The sequence below is a fragment of the Saccostrea cucullata genome, unplaced genomic scaffold, assembly GCF_032062105.1.
Source record: "Saccostrea cucullata isolate Sc308-1 unplaced genomic scaffold, CSIRO_AGI_Scuc_v1 ctg775, whole genome shotgun sequence".
NCBI classification, from domain to species: Eukaryota; Metazoa; Mollusca; class Bivalvia; order Ostreida; family Ostreidae; genus Saccostrea; species Saccostrea cuccullata.
This window is the reverse complement of record NW_026917904.1, coordinates 51117-78707: the sequence shown is the minus strand read 5'-3', so window position 1 is coordinate 78707 and position 27591 is coordinate 51117. Positions and strand designations below refer to the sequence as shown.

At 32.6% G+C, this 27591-nt stretch overlaps 2 protein-coding genes and 2 long non-coding RNA genes across 5 annotated transcripts in view; 3 read left to right on the top strand and 1 right to left on the bottom strand.

Annotated features, from left to right (window-relative positions):
• Positions 1 to 2164: 2164 nt before the first annotated feature.
• LOC134259447 (uncharacterized) overlaps positions 2165 to 27591 on the top strand; it is a 41025-nt gene continuing 15598 nt past the window's right edge. Inside the window, exons 1-4 of the mRNA XM_062742058.1 lie at positions 2165 to 2303; positions 7865 to 8113; positions 11683 to 11874; positions 25173 to 25355. Of these exons, the coding sequence (XP_062598042.1) occupies positions 2234 to 2303; positions 7865 to 8113; positions 11683 to 11874; positions 25173 to 25355 (694 nt within the window). The 5' untranslated portion in view covers positions 2165 to 2233. The remainder of the gene's footprint in view (positions 2304 to 7864; positions 8114 to 11682; positions 11875 to 25172; positions 25356 to 27591) is intronic.
• Positions 12190 to 16303, top strand: LOC134259314 (uncharacterized). The gene is made up of 4 exons (XR_009990335.1): positions 12190 to 12528; positions 15370 to 15438; positions 15675 to 15759; positions 16196 to 16303. It is a non-coding gene; the product is annotated as an uncharacterized LOC134259314 (long non-coding RNA).
• LOC134259151 (uncharacterized) lies at positions 17971 to 19640 on the top strand. 2 transcript variants are annotated; one of them, XM_062741847.1, is made up of 4 exons: positions 17971 to 18080; positions 18392 to 18531; positions 18811 to 18935; positions 19194 to 19255. In XM_062741847.1, the coding sequence occupies exons 2-4, from the start codon at positions 18420 to 18422 to the stop codon at positions 19218 to 19220; spliced, it is 264 nt and encodes an 87-aa protein (XP_062597831.1). In that variant the 5' UTR covers positions 17971 to 18080; positions 18392 to 18419; the 3' UTR covers positions 19221 to 19255. The 2 variants fall into 2 exon arrangements, with proteins under 2 accessions (XP_062597831.1, XP_062597764.1); XM_062741780.1 differs by lacking the exon at positions 18811 to 18935 and having other exon boundaries at positions 19194 to 19640.
• On the bottom strand, positions 19595 to 23295 carry LOC134259379 (uncharacterized). Its single transcript, XR_009990347.1, has 6 exons — positions 22995 to 23295; positions 22662 to 22805; positions 22408 to 22501; positions 22110 to 22280; positions 20707 to 21004; positions 19595 to 20566 (listed from the first exon to the last, which is right to left on the bottom strand). It is a non-coding gene; the product is annotated as an uncharacterized LOC134259379 (long non-coding RNA).

Here is a 27591-nt window from a genome sequence, read left to right as displayed (position 1 = left end):
CCCTGAAATCTGCTGCCATAAATTGCTTTGCCAGCGTTTGGGGAATATGGCTGATTTGCTTCAGTTACACTTTTATTGACTTCATCGCTGCGTAAACAGAACGAGATTTCTTGGCTTGCTTTTCTTGCGTTTAGAGAATGAATTTTGTACGGTATAATAAAAAAAAAGGAATAAGATCAGTAGTACTTTAAGGATGACGTTTACTCAGGTTTCAGAAAACAGAAAGGAAATTTTATAAAGTATAATAAATTTTGTTAAATCAAAAATTGTTCTAAATAGATAAAATAACCAAGTTTTATCTCAATATCAATTTAAAAATTTAATATGTTAGTACTTGAAGAAAATATACAGGAACAAAACTCAATGTATGGCTATGCAGAGGAAATTCGGACTAAATTTTTTATTTATCATTTTCGTCAAAATTTTTATAGTTTGCCATACCTGGTATTAATCAGAAAGTAAAGGTTACATGTATTTTAAGACATCATTTTGCAAATATTATATGTGTTTAAGCTCATAAATTATTTCAAATAAATGAATGCTATGAAATAAAGAAATTCAAAAATATGTACAAAAACCACTCCAGACAACATATCTCAATAATTTGATCATTGACCCCATATAATATTAATACCATGAGAATTAGGGTAACAAAAGTAACATGAGGCTATAAATAATTAAGAGTTCCTATCAGTCAGATTTTTGTAATATTTGATTAAAAATAGGAAAAAATATAAATATGACAGAGGAAATTCGGACTGTAATAATTATCACGTTTATAGCCCAAACTCTACTCATTTCTTTATATGGAGCAACTCTGCTCCATTGCTATAATATTTCATTATTTAAAGAGTTTTGTTGCTTGCAATATTTTGTGAGTGAAGAAAAAAATGGTCATAGTGTGAAAAATTGAGGTATATCCCGAGAAATACTCAGGGGCCACTAGGATGAAAACGAGGTCATTGACCTAGTTATTTGAAACTGAAATTTAACACAAGAATCATAGGTGTATAATGTGCAATAGGTGGTTTTTCGTTCTTATCAGTGGAATTTTTAGTCATCTGAGTAAAGGTATACTTAAGGTACCGGTGTTGTAGAGTAGGATTTCCCCAAAAGTCAGCTTTCCCCTCGGAAATTGTGCTCTAGAGTAGGATTTCCCCCTAAAATTAAAAATGTCATATTCCGAAAAACAAAAATATTGAAGCGGAATAAAATGCAAAATTGAACTTTAACTCATCAAGATACACTCCCATACTAAAATTCATCTCAGTAACTTCAAACGTTTTGGGAAAAAGTATGGAAAACCATTTCGGACAGAAAGAGGTACAGCTACACAGACGGACGCACGGACAGTCGCAAGGTAAACCTTCATGGTCCCACTGGTTTCACCGATTCATTTGATCTGAAAAACATTTGGTTTGACAGTTGCTGAGAAAAATGAGATTTAAAATTTTCATTTTCATTCTTCGTATACGGGTGTTCAATAACATCTGGTCATCATTTTTTGAGAAGGGGCACTTGTTACAATGTACCGCCCCTCCTCTTCAAAACTTAAGTATATCAATTATATTTTATTTGGGGGAAATTGGCTTTGGGGGAAATCGCATTCTATAACTACTACACAGAGTAGAATTTCCCCCGGAAAACCGACTAAATTTTTCTCATTTACCTACCCATCAAATTTTCTTCCAAAGTCAGGAAAGGCGAAACAAACATTATTTAAAGATGGTCTTAAATATTTCTCATTTTTAAAAACAATTTAGATGCTGGTTTGAGTGGAATATGGATACGTACATTCTTCACCAAATCCAACTTTTTATACATTTTCCAAACATTTAGTTTTGAAATGAAAAATGTCATGATTTCTTTCACTTGAAAATATTCTGTGCCTTACGGGTGGTAGTTACCACTCATATAAATAATGATGTTTTTCCCTTTCTTGTTTTGGTTGAATGAACAGTTAAAAAAAAACAGTACAAATATCTACTTTGTCAATGATTTAATCTTTAGTTTGAAGTTAAGCCATATCAATTTTCTTTCCATTGTCTTTTTCCACACTTTCAATAAAGATTTAAAAAGCTTTTGTCTGCTCCATTGTTTTAATTATCTTCATGGTCTTGACGAAAACATATGATTACATATCTTTGAATCAATTCCAATTTTCAATCAGAAGATTTCTCAATATTTTGAATTAAGTCTACTGCTGCAATGTAATTTCCAAACAAAATCTAGGATGTATAAGAACTTTTTTATCTTGATTATTCAATTAGTTGGATATGGCAAAACGTGCTTGGGTACAACTAGTAAGTATATAAATTTTGTAATTTTTTTTAATTGTAATGCAACTATATTATAAGTTTAACTTCGGTACCCAATCCGATTTTATCACATGAAATAAATTTTTTGCATGTAAATAATTATACAATAGTGAAATGAGAATTTTATCTTCATTTTAAATAAATGGACAAGACAGTTTCCTTTTCTCTAGGCTGAAATGAAGAAAAATATCTCTCTGAAAATTTGAAGATATCCGGTAGTTTCGCATAATACTTGCTAAGAAAATGAATTTCCTTGCAAAGGCACTACAAAAGGCAGTTGGTTTTCGATGGGTGATAGGGGTTCTTAAAAAGAAGTTTTTGATTGGGAATAAATAAAATTAATTTCTTCCACTTCAGGTCATGAAAATCAGTCATTGAATAAAGACCAATATATATTGGAAAATACTCACAAAAATATCTCTGAATTATCAAAGTGATTACGGATTTACGGGTCCACAATAATTCTTCAAACTTCATCATTGAAATTAATCATGATGTAGAGAAAATGAGCAAATCTCAATTTTTTATGATATTTTAAAAAAGAAACATATATTTGTCTTTTAGATTTGAAAATTGATCTGTAAAAAATAAGGATAAAAACTATAAGAATTTTTAGAAAATTGAAAGATTTTTAAACATATATGGTATGAATTAGTTTCTTTAATTTACTTCATTTATTTCTTATAATGCATGATGCATTACTTGTTTACTATTATTGCAGAACGCTATTAATCACTTTTGATTTAACTTCATGCAAATAAACATGATATCAGAAAATATATTTTTTGATATTAAATATAAACGATATTTCTTTTACATGAAAAATTCCAATTTTTGATATCAGAAAATTCCAATTTTTGATATCAGAAAATCATTCTGTAATATCAAAAATTCAAATATCAAAAATTTGAATTTTAATATCAAAAAATCGTTTGTGATTTCAGAAAGTCAGTTCGATATTTTGATATCACAAAACACTTTTTTGATATCAGAAAATCCAAAATTTATGTTTAGGCTCATGCAGATAATTAATTCTCCCCAAGAATGTATTCACAGAAGCAGGCAACACACTGTGTTTGGGTATTGTACTATTTTCCAAAGAATTAGTGGAAATACAAACTTGTATATGTAATAAAATGAGGGCTACAAGTTGCGATTTAATGATGTAAAGAACTTACTGAATGCATAAAGTGTTTTAAAATTTATTAAATCTTCATTTTCTTACGAATCGCCACTCCTCCAACAGTTTCGTGTGATTTCAGTATAACTTGGCACAAGTAGACTACATTTAAAGAAACATAATTCTATTTATGTATTCTTATGCTTATATGCAAGCTCACCGCAGCTTGTTTTTGCTAATTTTGTATAAGTCAAATAAAACACTTTCATAGAGATGAATAATGTCATTTATTAAAATGACGGTATAAATGTGAACAATTTAACAAACAAGAAGGGGATCAGATTCACAAGCTTTGATTAGCAGTTACGTAAAATATGATAATGTCTGATCCCCCAAAACTGACTAGAAAAAAGTATCTGTAAGACAAGACAATGAAAACATCATATGAAAAAGTTAGCAAAAAGATGGCACATAAAAACAAAATAGGCCTAGCCCAAGGAAAATAGTGAAACAAAATACATAAAAACAGTATAAACAAATCGAGTCAGAACTAATGAAATATATGATTTTGCATGACACACTAATACTGTACCTATTTTAAGGGGTAGGAATGCAGGGGTGGAGGAGGGGCTTCAAAATAGACGTGCCTCTAATTTTAGCGCGGTCATCAGGCGGGTTATCACAATACAACTGAATGACTCGCTGAGCTGACCACGTGACCTTACACCTTCTATCACACGTAATCCATCAACCAAGGCGTGGATCTGAGAATTTTTTATATTTTACCAAAATTAATCCTACCGGAAACCTCCAACTAAGTTATCGCATTCAATACATAAATACAATTATTATTCTAAAAATTGTTGTTTTATGTATTCTTATGCTTATATGCAAGCTCACCGCAGCTTGTTTTTGCTAATTTTGTATAAGTCAAATAAAACACTTTCATAGAGATGAATAATGTCATTTATTAAAATGACGGTATAAATGTGAACAATTTAACAAACAAGAAGGGGATCAGATTCACAAGCTTTGATTAGCAGTTACGTAAAATATGATAATGTCTGATCCCCCAAAACTGACTAGAAAAAAGTATCTGTAAGACAAGACAATGAAAACATCATATGAAAAAGTTAGCAAAAAGATGGCACATAAAAACAAAATAGGCCACAAGATGTGACATGCAAGTCACATCCATGTTAGATGTGACATGCAGATCACATCCGTGCCATCCAAGGTGAGCTTGCACACAATATGAATTATTCATGGAAGCAGTTAATCACTGGCCTCTCCATACATTTTATTTTAAAGTAATGCAATGAAAAATCCTCCTATTATTATTCCATAATCACAGTTTACACGAAAATGTCATATGTAATACAAAATGAAGGAAGAACATCTTATAAAATAATATCCGAGAAATGTTAAGAAATATAGGCATTACTAAGTAATTAAAGTATGAAATAACAATAATTTCAGAATAAATGATATAACAATCACAAAGTATTGTATGAGCCAGCAAGCAAGCTAGGTTAAGAAAGGTGTATTTTAATATCCAACAGCAGTTATTCACTGACCTGTCAGTGTGCAAATGAACATGTTCCTTAAGGTACTTCATCTTGTAGGAGTAAAACAAAACAGCAGTTAATCACTGACCTGTATTTAAACTACATTCTATTAGCTGACTATTTATCATGAGCGCGGTCATCAGGCGGGTTATCACAATACAACTGAATGACTCGCTGAGCTGACCACGTGACCTTACACCTTCTATCACACGTAATCCATCAACCAAGGCGTGGATCTGAGAATTTTTTATATTTTACCAAAATTAATCCTACCGGAAACCTCCAACTAAGTTATCGCATTCAATACATAAATACAATTATTATTCTAAAAATTGTTGTTTTATTGCTGCCTGATGCAAAGTTTCAAATCCAAGTGCTACTTTTCCCTTGTTATACGTACAGACCAGTAGAGCAACAGTCTCATCAGACATTTTTGGTTGTAATATATCACCATAGTAAATAAATTAAATAAAAAAAAATCCGTATATTTATTTATATTTCTGCGTTTATTTATCTATACAAAATGCAAATAAAAACACACAAGGATTTAGACAAGACTGAAACAACTATGAAGATCGAGTGATAACACTTAACACAGTAAACAGCAGAGGAATCTGTATTCTAAGAGTACATAACTATTGATATGGGAATAAGGGAGCATTCATTATTAAAAAAGGTTCTATTTATTTCACTCTTATTTTCTGATATAAAAAAATGATCATTTGATATAAAAAAAAAATCGAATGCATTCTATATCAAAAATTCATTTTCTGAGGCCTATCAAAAATCGATTTTCTGTTAGCAGAAAATGGTTATTTGATGTAAAAAATTCGATTTTCTGATATCAGAAAATCTTAACTAATTTCTAATATCAAAAAATAGATTTTCTGATATCAAAAAAAATCATTTTCTGATTATCAAAAATTCGACTTTTTGATACCGGAAAATTAATTTCTGATATCAAAAATTCAAATTCTTGATATCGAGAATTATTTTTTGAAATCAAGAATTCCTTTTTTGATATCAAAAATACATTTAAAAAAAAATATAGAAATGGCGCCTCATGATTCACTGCCACCTGGTAAATTCAAAATTTACATGACATAATTGTCAATAAAATGAATCGAATTTTTTTTTTACATATATACAGTGTATTATCATAATGATAAACCATATTTTACAAGTATTTAATGAACATTCCTCTTACCTCATGACAGGGCTTTGGAAACGCACTTGAAAAAAAAATGTTAAGAGTGTACATAATTTTATTTTAACCATGGAATCACTAAAACTAAACTCTCTTTGAAAAAAAAAACCGCATAATTATACAAAAATTCTCGACTTAGTTTTCTACAAAAGAAATTATTATACCCCCGCTTGAAAAGTGGGAGGGTATATAGTAATCGGGATGTCCGTCTGTCTGTTACGCTCTTGGGTACCCCATCCCTTATTCGCTACTCCTCTTGTACCACTGTATAAAATTTGATGAAACTTTCACATTATCTTTATTACATGTTGCCATTGTGCACCTCTTATTTTACTTTCTCATCCGACACATATTTTGAGTTTCCCGTAGCAAAAATGGACACTGCCTTAATATTCATATGGGAGGCTGGGTATCATTTAATGAGCTCATTGCTCACGTTGTTGCAACGGCCGTTGTGTCAGTCTCTCAAGGGAGATAACGCGATGTGTGTGTGTGTCGCCTAGTTGTTACATGTACCGGCGCTTTGGAATCCTTACTCGGACCCCCATTATCTAGCATACGACGTACATATTTGGTGCCTATTTTCAAACTGTGGATACCTGAAAAAGGACATCTTCTTACATGGGCTTGTCGCATCAAAGTTTAATTTTACTAATTTTAGTCTAATCCTACCCTTGGAGGTCATGATTAGATAAAACTTGAATCTACACTTTGTAATGATGATTCTATATAAATTTTTACTTGTTTGGCGAAGTGATTATTAAGAAGATTTTTAAATGAAGCCACCAAATTGACATAAATTCTGAATCGTCTTCCTAATAAATAGTGCATGATCCTTCACGTGAACAAAAAAGTCTTGGTTTCAATAGGTGCTTTTTAGCAAGTTTGTTCAAATTAGCCAGACGTTTCTAGTGACGAAAACTTTTTCAGACGGAAAGACAGACAGGCGAAAAACTGGACGAACGTGACGGAGAAAATATATTCACAAAAGTTCATTTCGGGTAAAACATCAGCCAGTCAGTAAGGATATTGCTCCACAACGAAATGAATGCAATGAGAAAAAATCCAGTAGAAACCATTTGAAATACTGTAAACCAACTTTTGTTTGTGACGACCTTATTCCGCGATCTACCAGGGGTAAACTAGTTGGCGACGATTAATTTTCGCAATCAAGCCTTTTTCGATTTGTGTAAATAGACAGAAAGACTTTATGTGCCGGTTCGCGGCGAGAATTCTTCGCGATGACGAGGCTGTCGCGCGAATAAAGTTGGTTTACAGCAAACTCGGGTGTCATATTTTTTATACCCCAGTTTGACATTTGGATTAAAATGATAAATACGGTATGTGTACTTTAAAAAGCGGGCTTCATATTTTAGCGGCTTTGGCGCGTCAACAATGCGCTAAATTAAATCCCGCTAAGAAATCATTTACATATACAATACACTGAATTGACATGAGTAGCGCTAATTCATGATTACGCCAACTACTCCACACCCAGTGATTGCGCTAAATTTTGAATACGCCAAATAATGTACACGCACAGTATTATGAAGCAATTACCCAAGTTTTCTGGTCATCAAGTAGGCTATTCTAGTTAATATCCTCATTTATACAAATGTTGCTTATTAAAAGCTTCCATTTTATCTTATAGCTCACACGGATACCGTACCAGAGGTATCAACATTCAGTGCAACTTGTAACGACTATCCAAGTGTCACCGACGTCATAAATATCCAATCCGCAACGTACTCCAGCGGAGGGTGTTCAGATGACGTCACATCGATTCTCCAAAGCAATTGCGACAATCAAGTTTCCTGCTCAGTTAATGTTTACGCCAGAGTGTTGGGTGATCCATGTCCAGGACAAACCAAACAACTCTCCGTAACATGGAAATGCGTGGGTAAGGCCACCAAAGCAAGTCAAATAAATTGTATAATTAAATGTAATACATTTGTTTATTTTCACATTTTAAAAACGACTTTGTTTCATTCTTCAATGTACATGATTCTGCATTATTGATTTCCTACGTTTATGAAGTGAAACTTACACAATCTTAGTGAAATCATGCACTAAGGGTTTTGTATATTCTTCATTTAATTTGATTTAATTTTAAAGCATCATTTATTTTCGATAAGTTACAAAAGGGGAAAATTAGGAAATGGACCGGTAGAATTTTCCTAAAAAGGTAAACGAAAAATATATTATTCCTGCTTACCTATTAGATCTCATGAGTTTAGTTATTGCCGAATTAATTATTTTCCTATAAATCTTTCGCTGATAAAGTAAAAGAAACTTCGGGTACCAGATACCTTTGGTTTACAGGTTGAGTTTTGTACACCTTGAAGTTTCTTGTTTTTACTTCAATGCCTTATGGACATATATAATTCAATCAATCAAGAAACAGCCACTTTGCTTCATAAAATATTTTTGAAATTAATGATTGAAGCACTTAATTCATTTTATTTTTTAAAATTCTAAGTCTTACAAATGAATTTAAAATTTAAAAAAATCTATTTCAGGCATGAGCAACACTTTTTATTTGAGATCATCTTTTAAAAATTGTTTGATTGAGCTCTCCAGACCGACTGGCTTAAATTGCCCCGACTCAAAACTTTTATTAACCTCCAGAAATGAAGGGGATTTTTTTCATTCCCGAATACTCATTTCCGTTAATATTTGTTAAATATTTTTGGGAAAAGAAGATTTTCCCGCTTACCAATCGACCCAATTTATTTTAATCCAGCTTGAATAGCGGGAAGGTATATAGAGATCGGAATGTCCGTCCTTCCGTCTGTACGCCCATTCGTTACGCTTTTGAGTGCCCATCTCTTATCCGCAACTCTTCTTTTACCACTGAATGCATGATCTTTAAATCCCCTGTCCATTGTACAGATTTTAGCATGGTGTATACTATACACTTATCCACTGGGTGTGAGTGGGATAGCTCTTTTATCAAACAGAGAACTATTCCCCGAGGGCTTGCCCGAGGGGAATAGTCTCTGTCAAGGGTTTGATAAAAGAGTTATCCCACTCACAAACAGTGGATAAGCGTTTTATTATGCTGATGTATAATATAATTTCTGAGGTTTGAATTTTTTCGGAGTAAGATAATACTGCAAGAATAATCTGAAATCCTGATGATGTCACAATGCTACTGAAGTCATTATGGCATTATCAGTAGATAGATCTATCGTTGGAAATCAAAATTGGAGGCAAAAATTGCATGAAAATTTTCCGAGGGTGGATAGCAAAAAATATACCCCGGGGTATAGCTTTGCTATGCGTGGACTATAAAAGATAGTCATTTTACCTTCTGAACTTTATATAGGAAACATTTTAACAGAAGTATAATACTAGAATATATTGCCTGAAGCTGTGAAAAGGGTGAAGATAACAAGCAGTGATCAAATTAATAAAAAATGTAAACACAACACACAGGTCATAGGATATTCCAGAGGTGAGACTGATGTCTATAGGGAAAAAAGCATTCCTGTTGATCACACACACTCGCCGTAAACCCTAGCTTTATTTGAAGTAGTCAAAATACATGTATTCGAATGTCAAATTTAGTATAAAAACAGAGGCCAAACATAATGAATTCTCTGAAAATGTCAGCCGAAATAAATGATAGGCTGTTGTTGCAAATATGGTCATTTAGTATAATGATTATAGAAAATTAACAAAATGCTGAATTTAAATCTACTCAATTGATTGATTGATTGATTCGATAATCCCAGAATATCATATATATGCAATATATGCTTTCATCAGATACATAACGTGTTAAGTTAATGACAAACAAGTTGGGGAAGCAAGAATATCAACAGTCTCGTTTAAAGTCATCATTTCGTAAGTTGTATGGTCGATACAGTGACCTTCACAGCAAATACAAATTATCATTAAGTCAAATGCTGTCTGAATTTTTTCATATTGATTGTAAGGCTATCATTTACACACTGAATTGTCCACATTTTTTTCTGTTATTTTCCAATTATGACAAGGAACACACGGCGGGTTTGACAGGTCGGCAGGGGATATTCACTCCTTCATGGCACCTGATCCCACGTACTCTGATGTTTTGGATGTGCGTATGTGCCCCGCTCCTATTTTTATAATATAATACTTTAATGTAAATTGTTTGAATCTGATTCGCCGAGAAACATTTGTTAAAAAATACTATTATCCTCTAAATAATGAATACATGTACACGCTTTCCAGCGTAGCAACAGTCAACCTTGCTTGACGACGGGTAATATTACAAAAAATGTTGACTGCGCAGAATTTATGCGCGGAAGGTTTACTGTAATATGTATTTGTTTAAACATTCAGTATAATGTAATAAATATCGCATGAAGTTAAGTGTAACATTAAACATTTTCACCTCTCGAAACCATTGTCAACCTATGCTGCGCCTCGGTCGACAATGGTTGTCTTTGGGGTGGAAATGTTCATCGTTACACTCAACTTCATGCAATATTTATATAATGTTTAATGGACTTTTGAGCTCAAATACTGTCCGTTATCTTCACATATTTCCTTCAAAATTTTTGTATAACACTGCCAATTCTAGCCAATTCAAACTTGAACGAATTTTAAAGCCTCTATTAGAGATACATATACATTTGAACGAAATATATGGAGATAACGAACAGTATTCAAGTTCAAATGTCCATTAAACAACACAAAATAGGAGCTTGGTTGTTAGATTACCATTAAAGTCTCAGCAGAGCATGAAACTTGGTTGTCAGGTTACTATTAATGTTTTTTCTAATAAAATATCGAAATATGAAACTGATGTGTCAGACTCTGTGGTATGTTTTATTTCAAGCTCACCGGGATATATTACATCGATATAAGAATTGAAATAACCATTGTTAATTGACAATACGCGTCGTTGGTATATCTAAATATTTAGTTAAAGGCCACAGCAAGTGGGATTTTTTTTTTACTTTTCACGTATAAAATTTTGAACAAATTGAATAAAAAAAATAATTCCGCTCATGACGGGGTGGCATTGATAACCATGATAATTTCAATAGATTGTTTGCAGTTCTGATCTACAAAATCCAGATAAAATATTGTTAACAGAAACTCAAGCATCTTTTTAAATGAAGGATATGGAGATAACGAACACTATTCAATATCAAAGTCCATAAAACAATACAAAATATGAGCAGAGCAAACAGGGACCTCCAAAACATCAGAGGTGGGGGATCAGGTGCCAAGGAGGAGTGAGCATTCCCTGCCGACCGGTCACACCCGCCTTGTGCTCCTTGTCATGCATGTACATTCAGAATGTATTTTTAACACACTAATTTCGAAGTGATCAATGACAAGGTGCATGTAATTAAATTAAAGAGTAAATTTAATATCGCAGGGAATGTTTATATATAAGGTTAGAAATTGTTCATACTTCGTATAAAGTAATTCATTTGCAATTGTTAATGTTGCATAAAAATTATTTTATAGTGCATGGTGGATGGAGTGCTTGGGAGAGCTGGACGGCCCGAAGTCCTTGTAGCCATAGTTATGGTTGTTCATCGCCCTCTGGTACCACCACCAGGTACAGGACCTGCACCAACCCGACTCCTCAGAATGGAGGAAATAGCTGTGCTGGCTCCGACTCAGAGTCTGGAACTTGTAGTGCTAAAGGATGTAGAAGTAATATTATACATTTTACATATATTGTACAATTCTTAATTATGGCATGTCAAACGTTGCTATATTCGATAATCTTGTGATGTATGTTCGAAATCTTGTGATGTATATTCAAAATCTTGTGATGTATGTACAATATCTTGTGATGTATATTCGAAATCTTGTGATGTATATTCAAAATCTTGTGATGTATGTTCAATATCTTGTGATGTATATTCTAAAACTTGTGATGTATATTCTATAATCTTGTGATGTATGTTCAATATCTTGTGATGTATATTCTATAATCTTGTGATGTATGTTCGAAATCTTGTGATGTATATTCGAAATCTTGTGATGTATATTCTATAATCTTGTGATGTATATTCGAAATCTTGTGATGTATATTCGAAATCTTGTTATGTATATTCTATAATCTTGTGATGTATATTCGAAATCTTGTGATGTATGTTCGATAATCTTGTGATGTATATTCGAAATCTTGTGATGTGTGTTCTACAATTTAGTGATGCGTGAAATAATATTGCATGACGCAACAGAAAAGTAAGAACAATTTTCATTGGTTAGAAAAAACGAAAGTAGCCGGAGCGGTCGTAATGCATGTACAACTTCGCAAGCATGAAATTGGCGATTTTCAACCTAAAGTCAAAATTATAGGTAATAGAAAAATTGTTTTGGTATCACGAAGCACTAAGTCAGTCATAACGTGAAAAGTGGGAATCAAGAACATTAATTTGATTTGTTTGAAGGTATTTTAACACACGACATCAAAAACAATTTAATGGGCAATAATGGCTAATTCGCTGGACTGAAGAATATTTATCCTGTATTTTTACGTCCTCATATTGAAGTGATGTTGATTAATCGGACGGTATGATTTATTCTATATTGGTTTTGTTTTGAACATATTTTATTGTCAAGCAAAAGGATAAGAAACAAGTTCTAACAACTTACTAGTTCTTCTCCTTAAAGAACACATAATAATTGTCATGCAAAATAGTAACAAAAACGTGTACAAATAAGATTCAATAATATATCTAGCTAAATCTACAGGATTCATTTATAAATTTATGAACAGCGGCAAAAATGTCAATGTTTACTTCGATTGAGAGATTTTCATTGCCCCATAGCAGTAGGTGTACATCTATGATGTTTAAATCAAGTCGAAAAAGATAGTCAAAAAGATTACTTCGAGCATTACAGTATTTTTTACAAACAAAGAAAAAATGATAGGCATCTTCGTGTTTACCACAAGAGCAGTAGGGATTATCAATAATATTACGTTTGAATAAGTCTTGGTTCAAAACACAGTTATGCCTTAATTTAGTATGAATAATGTTGGTAATACGTTTACCAAACAAAAAATATGATGGTGCTTTAGGATTATTATCACTTATATTCTTACGAAAAGAATTGACTGAGATGGCATCCCTTGTATCTTTATTCAGTAAATTCCATTTTTTAACTGCATCAGGTACAAAAGATTTGTTAAATATTTCTAAACTGCCCCTTGGGATAGTTAATTGATCCTTATTTCGTGTATTGTATCTTGATGTGTGTTCTCGTTTCTTTGGGACTATATCTTGTATATATTCCGGTACATTACAATTAATGATTTTGAACATTGTAATCATTTTAGACTGGTAACGACGGTTTTTCAAAGGTACCCATCCTGTTTCAAAATAGAGTGATTCTCTTGAAGCTAATATAGGAAGACCAGTAACTATTCTAGCAACCATTAATTGTACTTTTTCAAGTTTTTCTACATCAGATAAAGAGCAACCATCCCAGACAATTGAAGCATATTCAAGTGTAGGTCTTACAAATGTTGTATACAAAAGAGAAAGATTTTTCCTACCCATTGAAAATTTCAACTTCTTCAATAACCCCAATTTCTTATAAGCATTATTAACAATACCATCTATATATTCAGACCAGTTGAGATTTTGTGACAACAATATACCCAAATGGCGATGCGCCGATACAAACTCCAGTGCATTACCTTGAAAATACAAGTTAGGTAAAACAGGTCTATGTTTTAAAGAAAAAAATACAACCTTTGTTTTTGCTGGATTGAATCTTAAAAGCCATGTACTCGACCATTTGTCTAAAACATCAAGATCGTGGTTTAACCTGTATTCTATATCTAGTACATTATATGATGCATGTTGAAGTGAATTGTCATCAGCAAATAATCTACACATTGTAAGCATATTTTCAGCAACATCATTAATATATATCAAAAATAAAAGAGGACCTAGAACAGAGCCTTGAGGCACACCTGCATATATATTGAGGTTGGATGATAGCAGATCTTTATACATAACTTTTTGTGATCTATTTCTCAAGTAACTTGTAAACCACTGTAAAAGATCCCCAGATATTCCGTACGTTTGTAATTTGAAAAGAAGACCATTGTGCCATACTCTGTCGAATGCTTTAGATAGATCGCAAAAAACCATACAACACGATTTGCCTTCGTCTATACTTTGCACAATACTATGATAAGTTTCTAGAAGTTGGTACACTGTAGAGTGACCAGGTAAAAAACCCGCCTGATATCGATAAAATAAATTATTATAATGAAAATTATCTATATTGGTGCTAGTTAGAATAATCTAACTGTGTCTCGGGACAAACTCTTACCACGCAGGGTTCGAAATTGGCCCATTTGACCGTAGCACTAGTCCAGGGACGACTTTGCAATAAATAAATAAATAAAACGACAAATTTTTAGGAGAAGGTGGCTCTCAGGAAAAGATTAATTGCTATGCATCATTGATTATTGTCATTCACAAATTTGTCCAATTATTTTTATAGTAAATGTATTGAAAATTTCCCAATATTTTAAAGCTGTTTTTACAGCCTGAAATAATAAATTCAAAAAATCATAATATATGTAATGATATATCATATTCCAGACTTGACCAGCAAAAGCAATGATAAAAATTATTGTCGCATATCTGCGGTGATTTTTTTTTATCTCTCTGTGGTGATATATCCCATATCACATGTGTGATAATACTTTCCAAACATGTTTCAAAGTTTTTACACTCTATATCATACAGTTATAAAAAACAGTTTTATGAGCTCATAAGTATATTAAATGGTTAATTTATCAAAACCTGCCTTTAAAAATTCAGAAGTCTTAAGTTAAACCAAATTGTCCAGGGTATTCTTAGTAAAGTATGTCAAAGGTCAAGGTCAAGTGAATTGTAAGGCTGGTATTTTTTCTTTTGTTTTATGGCAATCAGTGCACATGGTAAATATCATAAAATTACCCCTTAAAGGTCTTATGCAAGGAGATAGCCAATCAAAATGAACTCAGTCTAATGTAGTTTTATGTATATGGAGACAATAATATTTCTTTTGTTTTTTTCATTTTCAGCCACTTTATGTAGGTCTACTCTACAGTTTTAATTTTGGACTCATGCACTAGGAATATCATATCAGCAGAATTGTGCCACTGAATCAAAGGGAACTCTTTTTTTTTTTTAGGTACACATGATCGATGTAACTTCCTCGATGGTGTGTTGACTGTTTGCCCATGTGTATTTCGGGGTATAGGTATGTTTACTCTCAATTTTGTTTCTTAAAAGCCGCATAAGGGGTATATTTTTTCTGATCTCAAAGTTTGTCTAAGCATTAATCTTTTTTCTCATTCATGAATTATCTGCTGAGAGTCTAGTTAATTAATTTATTTAGTTAAAGTTATATAGTAACATACAGTGAAATTATTTCCTTGTGTGAGACCTAAAGGAAAATCAGATTACTCATTTTTATGACAATTTCTTTGATTTCAGGAGTAGCCTCCCCTTTTAAAGATCCAAAATGGTGATTTTACAGTGCGGCATGCAGTCTGGTCATCAAGGGAGAGTTTTGACACCCGTAATACTCGTATTTCTACCATTCACCACTGTAACCTTTGTTGAGTTCATCAGACAGATAAGAAAAACAATATTGTTAATTGAAATAATTTTATCAAGATAAATAAAATAATTTAAAAAAAATTATATGAACAGACTCCCTCATATAAAAAAATGTCACATTTTACACATTGCAATTATACATCATTTACATATCCACATTTTCCCCATTTACACATGCAGTTGAATAGATTTAGTGCATAATAATACATAGCAACAATTATTACATGTAAGACAATTCACAAAATACATGAATGCATTAAACTGTGAAATACTAATTTCGTACATTTAATTAAAATGCACTGCATCAATACCCCCCCCCTTTCACAATCTTACAACTTTCTTTTTAATTCAAAGTCACTAGGCAACACTAAAGATTTCCACTTATTGATTTTCAGTCCAAGACAGGAAGTTGAGGAATAAAGTTGACAGGACATCCTGAACTACCAGCTTATGAGGGAACCAGCTGCAGTGGACAAAGTACGTTACATCATAGGATAATAGCAGGCGCGTAGCATCGATTTTGAAAGTGGGGGGGCCAGAAATTTTTTTTTTACTCACCTGAAAAAAGTTGACAAGCAAAAAAAAAAAAAAAAAAAAACGAAAATTGCCCAAACTCGAAAATCCTATTTCGTGGGGGGGGGGGGGGGGGGGGTAGTGGCCAAGTTTTTCAACGTCAAAATACTTTCACTTCCATTTTTTTCATACATTTTCCTACAATTCCTTGATATCACTATACTGTGGTACAAAGTGAGGGGGCAAACCATCCTTCCCCCCTGTTGCTACGCCCCTGAATAGGTAAGTCTCCGGAGTAGTGTTTGTAGCAATTCTCCTACTTGGTCCTGCATCGAAGCTTCAGGACTATTGATATTTATCTCTGCATGGATTCTCTTATGGCTTAAATTTGGTTCTTCCCAGAAACATGTTACTGGTGGTGGTGGTCCCTATATTCTTCTGGCTTTTGTGGTGAGGAATGTTTCATTTCTAGCTCTTCTCTGATCACATTTTGTCCGGCGTCCGTCTATCTAGCTGTCTGTCTGTCTGTAAACTTTTCATATTTTCGACTTCTTCTCAAGAACCCCTGGACCAATTTCAACCAAACTTGCCACAAAGCATCCTTAGGTGAAGGGGTTTCAAGTATGTTCAAATAAAGGGCCACGCCCTCATTCAAGGGGAGATAATTGGGAATTAATGAAAATTTGATGGTAAGTTTTAAAAATCTTGTTCTCAAGAACCACTGTGCCAGGAAAAAAGAAACTTATGGAGAAACATCCTCAGGTAGTGTAGATTCAAATTTGTTCAAATCATGACCCCCGGGGGTAGGGCGGGGCCACAATGGCTGACCAAAGTTTAACATAGAAATATATAGGAAAATTCTTTAAAAATCTTCTTCTCAAGAATGACTAAGCCATAATTGATCCTATTTATATGGAAGCATCCTCAGGTAGTGTAGATTACTGACCGATGGTTAATTTTCATTGTGAACAAATGTACAAAGATGAGGAGCATAATATAGTTGGCTATGTATATTGCCCAATTTTTTAACATACTATGTAATAAATATTAATAACAACCTTTGAATAATTAGAAAGACAATATTATAAATATGATAGCATTTTTGTACATGAGCATACATTTTTGAAAGGAAAAAAAAATTATTCAATTACATTAAAAAAAATATTTTGTTTCATATTCTTGCAAATTATCAGATCATTCTTCTATTATTTAAATACTCTGTCATTATGAAACCTTGTTAATAATTTAGTAAATATTAATTTTACATTTGCACCAATTTTTCCATGGCATTTTCACACTAAGAATGCCATGTGCAAAATTATATACAGGAACAATTCTGAACAAATATATGCAAGTGAGTTGTAAATTTGATATGTAATGCATACATTACAAAAACCCATTACAGTGTTCACTAAAATGAAATGTATGGACTCTTATATATATACTTGGTATATGTGATATGGATATTATGGATGTTATTTTTGAGAATGACACAAGTAATGAAATTTTTCAGCATTGAATTGGATTCTTGAACCAGAGCCATGTGAACCTGGTCCACCTGTACCTCTCATTGAAGACCTGTTAACATCACCAGAGTATGTTCATTCTGATACCCCTATGGTATGGTTATGACATGCATTATCCCTGTCAGATGAATCCATTAAAAGAGCTGCATTGGCAACGAAACAACCCAATGTGGTAGATTGTAAGGAAATAAAGCATATCAGCTTCCAACTTTGGTGCAGTTCTCGGTTCTAAGCAAAGGTGGTAAGACGTGTGATTAAATTTTTGTGAAATAGACTTTTTAAATTACAGTCAAACTTTGTTATCTCAAACCTATTATCTCAAATTCCATGGATATGTCAAAGTAATTTTGAAGTCCAAACCATTTATAAAAGACTGGGACATTTTCTCGATAACTCTTTATGTATTATTCTTGAATCCACGGATATATCCAACATTTTTCTTGGTCTCATTGAGTTTGAGATAATAAGGTTCGACTGTAATGACTAGATATTTGTACATAAAGATGCAGGAAATATAAGATTAATAACCAAAAATCATATTTTCTTCTCCAGATTGACATTGTCACTGAAGAAACGACTGATGTCGGCTTACAATCTGGAGTCCATCAAGGCTGTTGCATGGGGTATCACTCATGAAGATGATGCTTTGAGAAAGTATGAAAAGGACTTTGATGCAGCTGTAGAGCAGTCAGGTATACAGCACAAAATAATATTCCTTCAACCTCTGACATGTTAACATTCAATGTGTCAAAACAAATAACAGGACTTATCCTGGTGACAAACAGAAATCAATTACTGAAGTCTAATTGTAAAAAAAAATATTCAATTACCAACATATTCCAGAAAATTTGCTTGAAATTTATTTGAAGTGGAAGGATTATAAAAACTCTACTTAGACTTTGTTTGCATTACAAAATCATTTGTATTATGGTTTGTTTGCATTCAGTAGTATTATAATTTTTTTCTGAAAGGGATATGGTTGCATGAATCCGGAGTGTTGGGAGCTTCACCTGATGGCTTAGTTGTTCCACCACCAACATGCAGTGTATTTTATCAAACTCCAGAAGCCAAAGACGCCATTCCTGATATTGTAGAGGTGAAGTGTCCATATACAGCATCGTCTTCAACAGTAACAGATGGGGCACAAAATTTGAAGGATTTTTCATAGGTAAATAACATTAAAAATCTTTATTGTCCAGTACTTTGAAATTAAAAATCTTGGTGAGTAAATGATTTCAATATATGTATTAATTTACAAGTGCAGTTGTTCAATATGGTATGAAGATATTGAAAAAGGAGGGGATATGAACTGGTATAACACAACTTTTAAAAAAGTGTTCTTTGATTTTTTTAGATCTTAAACAAGATACCCTGTGCCTGAAAACCAGTCACCCATACTATCATCAAATTCAAGGCCAGCTACACATATGTGACAAAACATCCTGCGACTTAATTGTGTGGACAAGAGTAGACTGCATTGTGATTAGAATAGTAAAAGACATTGAATGGACAGCAAATGTTTCAAAGCTGATAGATTTCTACATTAACATTTTCATTCCAGCACTGATGGAAAACTGAGTTCTGGTTTGAACTTCTTGACACTTAGTTTTGTACCTTTAGAATTTTCTAACAATGGAAAATGGGTAATCATGTTAAATGTGTTGAATGTTCCATCATAAAATTTCTGGGTTACAAGACTATTTTAAATAGCAATGATGATTAATAAAATCTATGTACTACATAAAAAAGAATATCAAAATTTAGAATCATTTTATTAATGAATTGAAGATGTTATTCTCAAAGTGAAAATGTAAAATTTTTGTCTTTCTTAATAGATAAATTGTTGAAAACATGAATTTGTTGAGTTGTGCTTTATATATACATGTACTTGAAACTAGAGATTTAAAATTTTAAGTAAACCCTGTTCCAAATTATAATGTCAAATGAGGAATGGAATTGTCAAACATTCTTGTAATAAATCCATGCTAACAAAAGGGATTTTCATTTTCTGAAGTACATGTATTACAACATACTACAAAGTTAACAAATATAACCATTGACATTGATAACAAATCAAGATTTGCTTATCCCTTGCACTTTGGTATGAATATCTTTACTGTTTAGTGTAACATACTGTCAGAGGCCTATGCAAATTTATAATAAGTACATGTATCTTTATATAATTTCTTTCAAAAGTGGAGCTTGCAAATTTACAAGACAGAACAGAGTTTAAATATTTTTGTTGAGATTGGTCTGTAAGTAGATGGTATGTGACGGAGAATCTCGTAATTCTTTATCCTCTCGTTGGCTCTTTCCACATGAATACGTGCTTTAGCAATCTTGTAACACAGTGCTGCTTCTTGTTTGGTAAACTGGCCTCATGTCGATAAAAAAGCTGGTATATTTAAGCAGACACCCTGGGGCAACTGGTCATGAATGGTGAAACCTTTGACCGCCAAAATAAGGTCTCTAGCTTTGAACTTTTGTAAAACTTGGCTGTGACGTACAATAGCTACATCAGAAGTAGAACCTGGGTACAGCATGAGCAAAATGTAAGTGCACCATTTGGAGCCACGCAAGTTACTGCTTTAACAGTATGGCGACTTTTGTACATACTGTAGGCCATGGCCTGATTGTCCATATGTGTTGGGATGTCCTGGGTTGTTTCAATTGCATCCAAGGATGCTCTAGCAGAGGAAAATTCTTCAAAAGATTTTGGCAGAGACCCTGAAAAAAGTTGGAAAAAAATTAATTTGATTATTTGTAATTGTGTAAAAAAAATTGTGTTACAGTCAAACTTTCAAGAATACAATAAATTTAACTGCATTAAATTTTTGCAAGTCATTATGATAAATTTTAAAACAAACCTTTGCATTTAAGCTGACTTGGAAACATTCATTGACTACGCCATCAGACAGCATCTTGTGTAGTGCATGAACAAGGGTATGAAAGATGTTCGAAATTGTTGGTCGACTGACACAGAATCTATGAGCCAAGTCAGTGTCCCCTAGATTGAGTTTTAACTTCATTAGTACAATGAGCAGTTGGTTCTCTGTTTTCATTGAAGGAGTCCAGCCATTTTAATAATCAAGTTCAAATCGTTGTAACAATCTGACTAAGATTTCGAATATGTCTGTCATACTGTAGGGATGTATACAAAAGCATCTGAAAATAAATTTGTTTTAATACTTATTAAAATATTTCCAAAAACTGAAAAGATTGTAAATAAATTAGTTTTAAGTAATAACAATATTAGTCACAGCAGTCAGGTTTGCTACTATCCATATTATGCATTTATTTAAAAACTGTTGAAATGAGACATTTAGTGTTCTGATAATTGTCATAGATTCTACCACGATTATTCAAAACATGAAAGGAAGCCGCCGGACATTATTCTCCAATAAATCACGAACGTCATCAAAAAATTATCAGATCAGAAGCATGTATCAAACTTAAAAAATTCAAATGCATGTTTGGCTGTAGAATGAAATACTTGTTTAGACCGCATCGATGTGTCGTCTTTATAAGAAATAAACACTGTAAATTTCATAAAGTTGCTGATGAAGTCGGTTTTTATAGCTAAGCGGGGCTATTCCACGGACCTCCCTACACATTAAACAACGTGATTTTAGCAGTAAAACAGGAACATGATTTTGTTATTGTATATTCGTTTTAACTGATCAATACATATAACGAACAAATTTGTAAATTAAAAAAGGCTATTTTCAATGTAACGAAAGCTCAGATCGTCTGCATTCCTAACACAGGTAAGCAAACAAATTGTACCTCTGGTGTTAAATAAAACAGTGTAATCGAGACATGGTGACCTAATTCGTTTCTCTATAGAGGAAACGATCAGCCGTATTTATCGGTCTTGGTAGAATAGAAATAATGTCCTTGTTGTTGTGAATGATGCAGAATAATTTCTTTGGTTTCGCAATATTGTTTGAAATATAAAAGCCTCGGCTTTTATCTTTCAAACAACATTTCTCGACCTCGGAGGTTATTCTGCAACATTCACGAAAACGCGGACTTTATTTCTTAAGTAAAACATGGTTTATACAGAGAAGGTTTTAGATATTATTCACCCAAAGAGCAAATTAAATGATTTTTTTCTCTGTTATTTTAAATTGCATATTATGAACTCAACGATAATAACAAAATATGTTAACATAACAGTCAATCTTAGATGTTCATCCCTCAATGGCAACAAGTTTTACTGAAATTGTTAGGAAATTGGAAATCACAATTGGAATTCCTTTAAATGTACCTTCTCTTCGTAGTATTTAATATCGTGAATTGACATTGACTTCCTTTTACTAGACTCTATTTTTAGGGCAAGCAATTCCTTTTCCAGTTGTTGTATTTCTGTTGAGAGGCGCTGCATTTCTTGAGTACAGTTAAATGTGCAGGATGCTGAGTAGTTGTGCTCTGATATCAACTGAAAATATATTGTAAATCATGAGTAATTTGATGTAAAAGAACTGTTATATTATTAAATTCAAAAATTATTGAAAATGTTTCAGTGTTGGTCATTTGTCATCATTGGTGTTTTAAATGAGCTTTACTTTTTCTTGATCTTGACATTTTGGTGCTTGTGGAATCTGCAACTGGTCCATCTGTGAAGATGACAGGGACTCCTCACTTTTGAGTTTTTTCCTCCTTTGTAAAATAATTAAACTTGAATTATTTTTTTATTCAGTTGTTACTCTGTTTATACATGTACCCTTTTAAAGATTTTTAGTAAAATATTCTCAATTAAACTCCACCCACCCACCATCCAAAAACAAGATGTCGATCATATTTTGAAAAATAATTTCACCTTTTTCTACATTCAGGATCAGAGAAATCCATGGCCTTTCCTTCATTCCATGAAAAATATGCAGGGTCCCCCTCCTTCTTACCATCCTTAAAGTGGCAGGAGCAGATGCGATCATTCTGATCTCCTGATTGGCGATCAGCTCGTCTAAAAATATAATAAAAACAGCTGTTAAACAAAAATTAACCTTGCTACAAATTGCACAATTTTTGTAGTATATATTCTTCATTATTCTTCTGCTATATAATATTGATTACTACGAGATTTAACTTTTTAGCATGTATGTATAAATACTGTATCTGACAATGCAGCATCGTGACATATCGTTACAAGTACCTACCAATTTTGTCAATATATCTACGTTTACTGAGTTTTTTCCCTAGCAGGCCGAAATATCTCCATCATGCCACCAGGGTCAACACTCGTGCATCTCGTAATTAGTGCTGTAATAAACAAACTGATGTGTTTTTTCTCACCTGCATAGTTTTCCCGACAACAATCGCTTCAGCTACTTTCGTTTTTTCTAACCAATGAAAACTGTCCTTACTTTTCTGTTGCGTCATACAATATAATTGCACGCATCACTAAATTGTAGAACACACATCACAAGATTTCGAATATACATCACAAGATTTCGAATATACATCACAAGATTATCGAATATACATCACAAGATTATCGAACATACATCACAAGATTTTGAATATACATTACAAGATATTGAATATAAATCACAAGATTTTGAACATATATCACAAGATTATAGAATATACATCACAAGATTTCGAATATACATCACAAGATATTGAATATACATCACAAGATATTGAATATACATCACAAGATATTGAATATACATCACAAGATATTGAATATACATCACAAGATTGTAGAATATACATCACAAGATTTCGAATATACATCACAAGATATTGAACATACATCACAAGATTATAGAATATACATCACAAGTTTTCGAATATACATCACAAGATTTTGAACATACATCACAAGATTTTGAATATACATCACAAGATTTTGAATATACATCACAAGATTTCGAATATACATCACAAGATTTTGAATATACATCACAAGATTTTGAATATACATCACAAGATTTCGAACATACATCACAAGATTTTGAATATACATCACAAGATTATCGAATATAGCAACGTTTGACATGCCATACTTAATAAAAAGTGTTATTTTTCATTTTTTGCTTATATACAATTAACTCAAGTTATACTGTATAATCTGGATTGGGACAGTTTACGTTTTATAAACCGCTAATTAAGGACAGACGAGACGTTCCTCAATAATATATAATTTTTTCCAAGATTTTGTCATTAAAGAATTACTACTTTAACATGTTTACTCACAAAAAATTGAGGTACCTTACCAGGCATTTGTGCGAGATACCAGAGGGTAGCATTTCTTATACAATCCTTTAGGGAAAAAACTTTTTTAAAAACAATTAGAAACCGGTTTAGAAATCAGAAAGTACTAAGTAATGAAAATTTTGCATAGTTTTCATATATTATGAAGATTTACAAAACAGATATTTGGGGAACGTATCGTCTGACCTAAGAGCATTTTATAGAAAAGCGTGAACTTTTCGTGAAGAGGTTATAACAGTATAACTGGGGTTGCCATTTATTTCATTCCTTATAATTTAATTTTCAATGATTAAGTATAGAAAACAAGACAATACCTCCCTTAAAACGGTTCCAAATTTTTCATATTTTAAACGTAACGTCAAGCGAATTGATACGTTTCTGACGTAAGTTATTGTGAGGTATGCAACCCAGGTTATACAATTTAGATTAATTTTTTATCCAAACAAATGACGCTTTACAACTAAAATAAAATTATGGAGAATAAATGCACACATCAAAACTTCTTAATTTAAAGATAACAACGGATCAGGAGAGCCATTTTTACATAAAAGATGAACATAATAGTTACATGCATAAAAATGTATTTCGGATGAAAAGTATGTTTTCTCAAAGTATAAGAAAACATCAAATTTGTACATTTGTTCCAGTATTCCTTTTTTGAAATAAGAAGGGGCATTTACATTTTTGCGATTTTTATTGCTTCCTTTGCTTTTATGGAGTATGCAAATTTCTGGCTAAATAAATCTGTGTTAAGATCTTTATCTGCATAGAATAAGAAGATAAGAAAGGATTGAATTAATAAACTGCAAACAGGATTGCACGAACTTGAAGTCTGTGCTGTTTTAGTTCATCAACATAGTAAAGATCCACGGCTAAACCCAATATAAGGGTATTTTTTTGTAGAACCAGTAAAAGTATAATTTGTACATATTCTTACACTTTTGATATTTTTTATCGATAGATGGTTATATTAGATACACTCATACACCCATCTTATCCAACATTGAAAATTTCCTGGGGTCTGTGTTTATGACCTCGCAGTTTTGAATTTTTTGGAGAATTTTTTAGATCGATCACTTTCCATTACATTCGTCCTTTTTATTCTTTTCAGTCAATGGTGGATGGGGGTCGTGGGGAACCTGGAGCTGTGATGGAATTCAATGTTCATCTACATCAACATCAGCATCCCGATCCCGATCGTGTAACAACCCCTCCCCTGTTAACGACCCAGACAACTGTGGAGGGTCCACGTCAGACTCGCAGTCCTCTAATTGTGGCTCCGTCGGATGCTACGGTACGTAACGATTGAGAGCGGTTTTAAGGTAATTCCACCCTTCTATGATGTCATTTTTTTGCAAAAAACTGTCAGTAATTTAAATTCATACCCAATAGAACAATATCTTTTGGAAGAATGTTTTTCAATAGGTGTAATGATAAATATTGTTACCAAAAAGAATTTTAAAAGTACGTTTATTTCAATAAATTCTTCAATCTTTGAAAAATGTTGACAAGGGCAATATCCTTCTCAGGTATCTTCATTCAGCCATTTTATTTATTGTACATTTAATGTAAAATAGTTTCCCTAATATTCAAAATTCCAAAGTATCTTATAAATAGCATGAGAAAGATATGGAGATAACGAACAATATTCAATCTCAAAGTCCATAAAAAAAATACAAAATAGGAACAGAGCACACACGGACCTCCGAAATATCAGAGGTGGGATAAGGTGCCATGGAGGAGTGAGCACCCCCTGCTGACCGGTCACACCCGCCGTGTGCTCCTTGTCATGATCGGGAAATAACGGGAAAATCCGTCTTCAATTCAGTGTATAAATAGTGGACTAACAATAAGCATGAAAATAGTCAGTCAGCATTTGACTCAATGATAAATTGTATTTGCTGACAATGTCATTGTTTCGACCATAGAACTTAAGAAATAATGACTTTAAACGAGGCTGTTGATATTCTTCTTTCATCAACTTGCTTGTCATTAATTTACTCCGTTTTAGAAATTGTTCCTACATAGAGCATGCTCTTGCGTATCGAATCAACTGAGATATATATACTCCGTTTGCAGGTGATGAAGGTATATTGCTACATAAGTAAGGGATGTTGACGATAGAAAGTTAAAGTCATCACGTTTATCATATGGCTTGGTTGTTAGATTACCAATAAAATATTTTTCAAGTAAAATATCCAAGTATGAAACAGATGTGTCAGACTCTGTGGTATCATTTATCTCAAGCTCACCAAGATATATCGTATCGACGTAGGTATGGAAATTACCATTGTTAATTGACAATACGTCGTCGATATATCTAAATGTCGAGTTGAAGGCCACAGCAAGTGTTTTCTTCTTTTCACGCATAAGATTTTGCACAAATTCTGATTCATATGAATATAAAAATAGGTCTGCTAATAACAGAGCGCAATTGGTACCCATGGGAATTCCAACAGATTGTTGGAATACCTGGTCTCCAAAATCAACATAGATATTGTCAATCATAAACTCAAGCATCTCTTTGATGTTAACTTCAGAGTACTTGTGTGTGCAATCAGGCCCCGGGATCATGAAACATCTTAAGCTTAAGTCAGAATCTTTATGCTGTACTTAAATTTTGAAGAGGGCAAACAGATTAAAATTGAAACGTGTTTCTATTTTGATTCATAAACATATTGTTATTTGCAAATTTTTAGATCAATTCTATAATAAATAAACATTTTACAGGCATTTGAAAATTAGACTTAAGTCTAAGTATGTTTCATGATCCTGGGGCCAGAATTTGATTTAACAAAATAATTTTGCAAATGACCAATGACCAGGTAAGAAAATTTACGAGTTCCATTTTTATTGAAAAAAACAGCTGTCAATGATATCAAAAAGCCTAGACTTTAATTTATCGTGGGGAATGGTTTTGTGTAAAGTTGAAAAGTCGTAAGTTTTTAAGCTGTTGATTTTGGTAAAATCTTGTGATTTCAAATTGTCCAAAAGTTCTTTGGAATATTTGAGTGTCGACATCTGATTCACACCACTTCTTGAATATATTGTTGCACAGTTTTCTTGAAGTTTTTCCTTCACAACTGTCAGTATCTTAGTGAGAAGTAAAGAAAGAGGTTTGGTTGAACATTTACTGTAATCTGCAATGTATCTTTGTTTGTAAGCATTTTTATGAAGTTTCGGAATCCAGTATATATAGGGGTAGTTCAGATTCATTTTGGCTCTGTGGAATATTAAAAATATTCAAAACAGACATATGATTTTGAAGAATTTCTTCCTTAGAAAGGGAAGTATGAGTGTAAGTAGGATTGCCACTTGTAGAATTAAATCCAAGTTCTTTTAAAATACAATTTATATAATGAGCCTTACAAACGAAGACAATGTTGTTAACCGCTTTGTCGACAGGGACCAGTGCGTACTGATCATGTAATCTATCTAATTCTTATTTTCACTTCTGGATAACTGAACACAGAAGGATAGATGGTTTTCATATTGCCCCTCAATCTTTTAATACGCGACTTTGACATGGA

Bases quoted from the DNA above. Each gene is read 5' to 3' on its own strand.
- LOC134259151 (XM_062741780.1), top strand. From the start codon at position 18,420: ATGTCGGCTTACAATCTGGAGTCCATCAAGGCTGTTGCATGGGGTATC. The intron at 18,532-19,193 runs GTATACAGCACA...TGATTTTTTTAG, and splicing joins TGCAGCTGTAGAGCAGTCAG to ATCTTAAACAAGATACCCTG.